At 33.9% G+C, this 2954-nt stretch overlaps 1 protein-coding gene across 1 annotated transcript in view; it reads right to left on the bottom strand.

The window, feature by feature from the left end:
- LOC108566628 (facilitated trehalose transporter Tret1-like) overlaps nt 1–2954 on the bottom strand; it is a 12441-nt gene that overhangs the window by 2336 nt on the left and 7151 nt on the right. Inside the window, exons 4-5 of the mRNA XM_017926617.1 lie at nt 1554–1677; nt 114–249 (exon numbers count right to left, since the gene is read on the bottom strand). Of these exons, the coding sequence (XP_017782106.1) occupies nt 114–249; nt 1554–1677 (260 nt within the window). The remainder of the gene's footprint in view (nt 1–113; nt 250–1553; nt 1678–2954) is intronic.

Here is a 2954-nt window from a genome sequence, read left to right as displayed (position 1 = left end):
AAATCAGTGGCGTACATAGCAACAAAACTATTATTTATAATTAATGACCCACCGGTGGGTCATGCCGTCGTCAATTAAATAACATCAAAATAATACAAAACTGCAGATGTTACCAATCCATGAAGATTCGCTTTCTGTGACGTGCAGATCGCTATTCGCATCCTCGAGCTGCGGTATGAGGATAGCAGAGAAAGCCAAAGAGATTCCAACGACGATATGACCGGAAGCAGAAATCGCAGTCGCTATGATCTGAAAAAGCAAGCAAAACTGTAATTCACAAAAAAAAAAAGGTTCAAGGTTATTGAAAATATGAAAATATTTGGACGAAAAGCAGATTTTAAAAGCTTTCGATGATATAAAACGCATTTGCGGAGGAGGAGGCAGCGAAGAAAGAAAAAATCACATCCATGATGCAACGTTGTTTTGGCAGTGGTATGAAACTATTTATATTCGTCTATTTATTCTCGACGTGAGGAAATACGCCTTTCGGACATTTAAGAAGAAAAATTTTTTTTTGTAGGCAAATTAAAATTGAAGTGGTGTTGCGTACTTTGAAACTGGTGCCTCGGGGGTAATTGAAATATGGGACAAAGGCACACACGAATTAATCGCAATTTCCATTAACCATTTCGAAAGTCTGCTCAAGAAGTTAATTACTTTTATGCAACTTCACCTTCGAAAATGAAGCACATTGTTAATAATAATTGTCTATTAACTAAATTTCTTGTGTAACTTCATTACTAATAAGTCATTGCATTGATTTGGATTGCTTTTTCAGTTACGAAATGGAACTGATTTGGATATTAAATGTGTTGTGTCAAGTTAAGAGAATCGATTATGCCACCCCATCAACACGAGAGCTGCTTTCAAACGAATGGGATTTATGGATAAACAAACAAGGTGGGTTTTGGAAGCGTTTCCAAGGCAATTCTAATGTTTGGTTTTGAACGAAGCGATGCGAAAAAGTTGGCGTCGATCGCGGAAGTCGCGTTAATTCCATTCAAATTTATTCGCTCGGTGTTTATTAATTTCGAAGATTTATTCAAAAGCAAAAACACGAATTCCGTTTAGCTTGGTGTCAAAAAACAAGAAAAATCCACCGTTTTATGTGATGATTTTTCCCGATTTATTATATAAGTGAACTACAGGACTGGATTAAGGGAAGTTCTTTGAAGATTTAGAGCAAAACAACTTGAATATAAATAATAATTGTGAATTTTTCAGAATTGAAAATTTGCAGAAATATAAAGCAGATGAGTGGAGAATATTTGTGGTGAGTGCATCAATATTATTAGTTAACAAAGCAAAATTATCTCTCGTACTCGGTAAAACGATTTCCGCCAAACGGATTTTCAATTATCAGCACGCAAATAAAAGTTGAAACAATGGAGTATTGAGCTGTGCGTCGTTTCATATTCATAACTCGTAAATTGGAACATTACATGCACACTTTTGTTCCATTCTTTCGTTTCGTAATTTTCCATTTCTCTTTATGCAAAATTATGCTTATGATAAGACGTTCGATTCGATTTGTGTAACTCGATGGAATTTACCTGCGGTATCAGGGATTTGAAGTTCTGGCTTTCGTAGCCGCTCAGGGATTTGCAGCTGACGATGACTTCGCTGAACTGATCCTCCGGATGGTTCTTGTCGTTGCCTCGAGTGTTGTCTTCGATGCTGCAAAAGAGACGAGTTTAATAACTCACAATAGAGGCAGTTATGGTTTTTTTTTTAAGTTCAAGGCGGTTTTTTTTTTGGCAGATCCTTTCGAACAATCAATGGATCTTCGAAGTTTAACGCCAAACGCTTAGAATTTATCGGCTCTAGGATTACACAATTAGAAAAATGGAATTGAGTAATCGTTGTTTTGTTTCTATTTGCAATTTTATTGTCTTTGAACTTTGTTCGCAATTTTTAATCAATATTATTATTAAATTTTTGTGTTGTTGTTCTCCGTCTACGAGATTAAATGGATATGGGTGTTGTACATCTGTAATGGTTGATTACATTAAAAAAAAATCGAACAGTCACGCGATCCGAATTAGTTAGTTGTCCGTGAGCCGCACTCTTGTTTTACGTAACGATTTCGTTCGTCTCGGCCAATTAAACGGGAATACACTTTGAAACTGCCCATGATGATGATGATGTTAACGTCACACGTTGCACTCGTCGACAAACGATGCATAAATTGGAATCAATATTTAATTTTTTTAAATTTGTTTTCCTTGCTGTTTGATCGTAATTTCTTAACGAAGCTCTTTGATCATCCCGATGTCAAATTGATTGCGAGATGAGGGCGATCCATAACATTGTTGTTGCATTATTGAAAGTTCCGTTAATTGATTGAAATTGTGTGTGTGTGTGTGNNGAATGTCAAATTTCGAATCTTCTGAGCCAACATTTTATTTTTTTTTTCTTCTCTCTCCAATTAATTATAATAAGGGCATAGTTTTCATTTATATTGAGCAATACTATTTCAAAAATATGATTATTACATAATTTCCATAGTTCATTGACAATTTAAAAACTTAACTTTGAATGAAATTTGTGTTTATTTTTACTAACATTTCAACTCCCATTTATTCCATTTTACAATATTTACATCACAAAGTATCCTTTGTAAATGAGTAGAAAGTTGCGTGTATTCAAGTATTGCTCTAGTTTCATCCATTTGACTGTAATATGACTTTTTTTTTTGCTGAAAATTGAAAATTGCTTCAATTCCATTTACATAATTTCGTTTTCCAATATATTTTCGTCTATTTGCTTCGTCAGTGGAAAAGTTTCCAACAACATTTTTAACCTTTTCATCAATTATATACACTTACTATGTTTCATTCATTTGCATTGTAATAACATTAATTTAAAAAAAAAATTAACATTAAACGCGAGAAATATCAGGTTTTTGCGCGAATTATGTTTGCATTTATCACTCTCAAGTTCATTTAATTTAA

The sequence above is a fragment of the Nicrophorus vespilloides genome, unplaced genomic scaffold (assembly GCF_001412225.1).
Source record: "Nicrophorus vespilloides isolate i.1.1-1 unplaced genomic scaffold, Nicve_v1.0, whole genome shotgun sequence".
NCBI lineage: Eukaryota > Metazoa > Arthropoda > Insecta > Coleoptera > Silphidae > Nicrophorus > Nicrophorus vespilloides.
The sequence above is the reverse complement of the archived record's forward strand: the minus strand, read 5'-3'. Positions and strand labels throughout refer to the sequence as shown.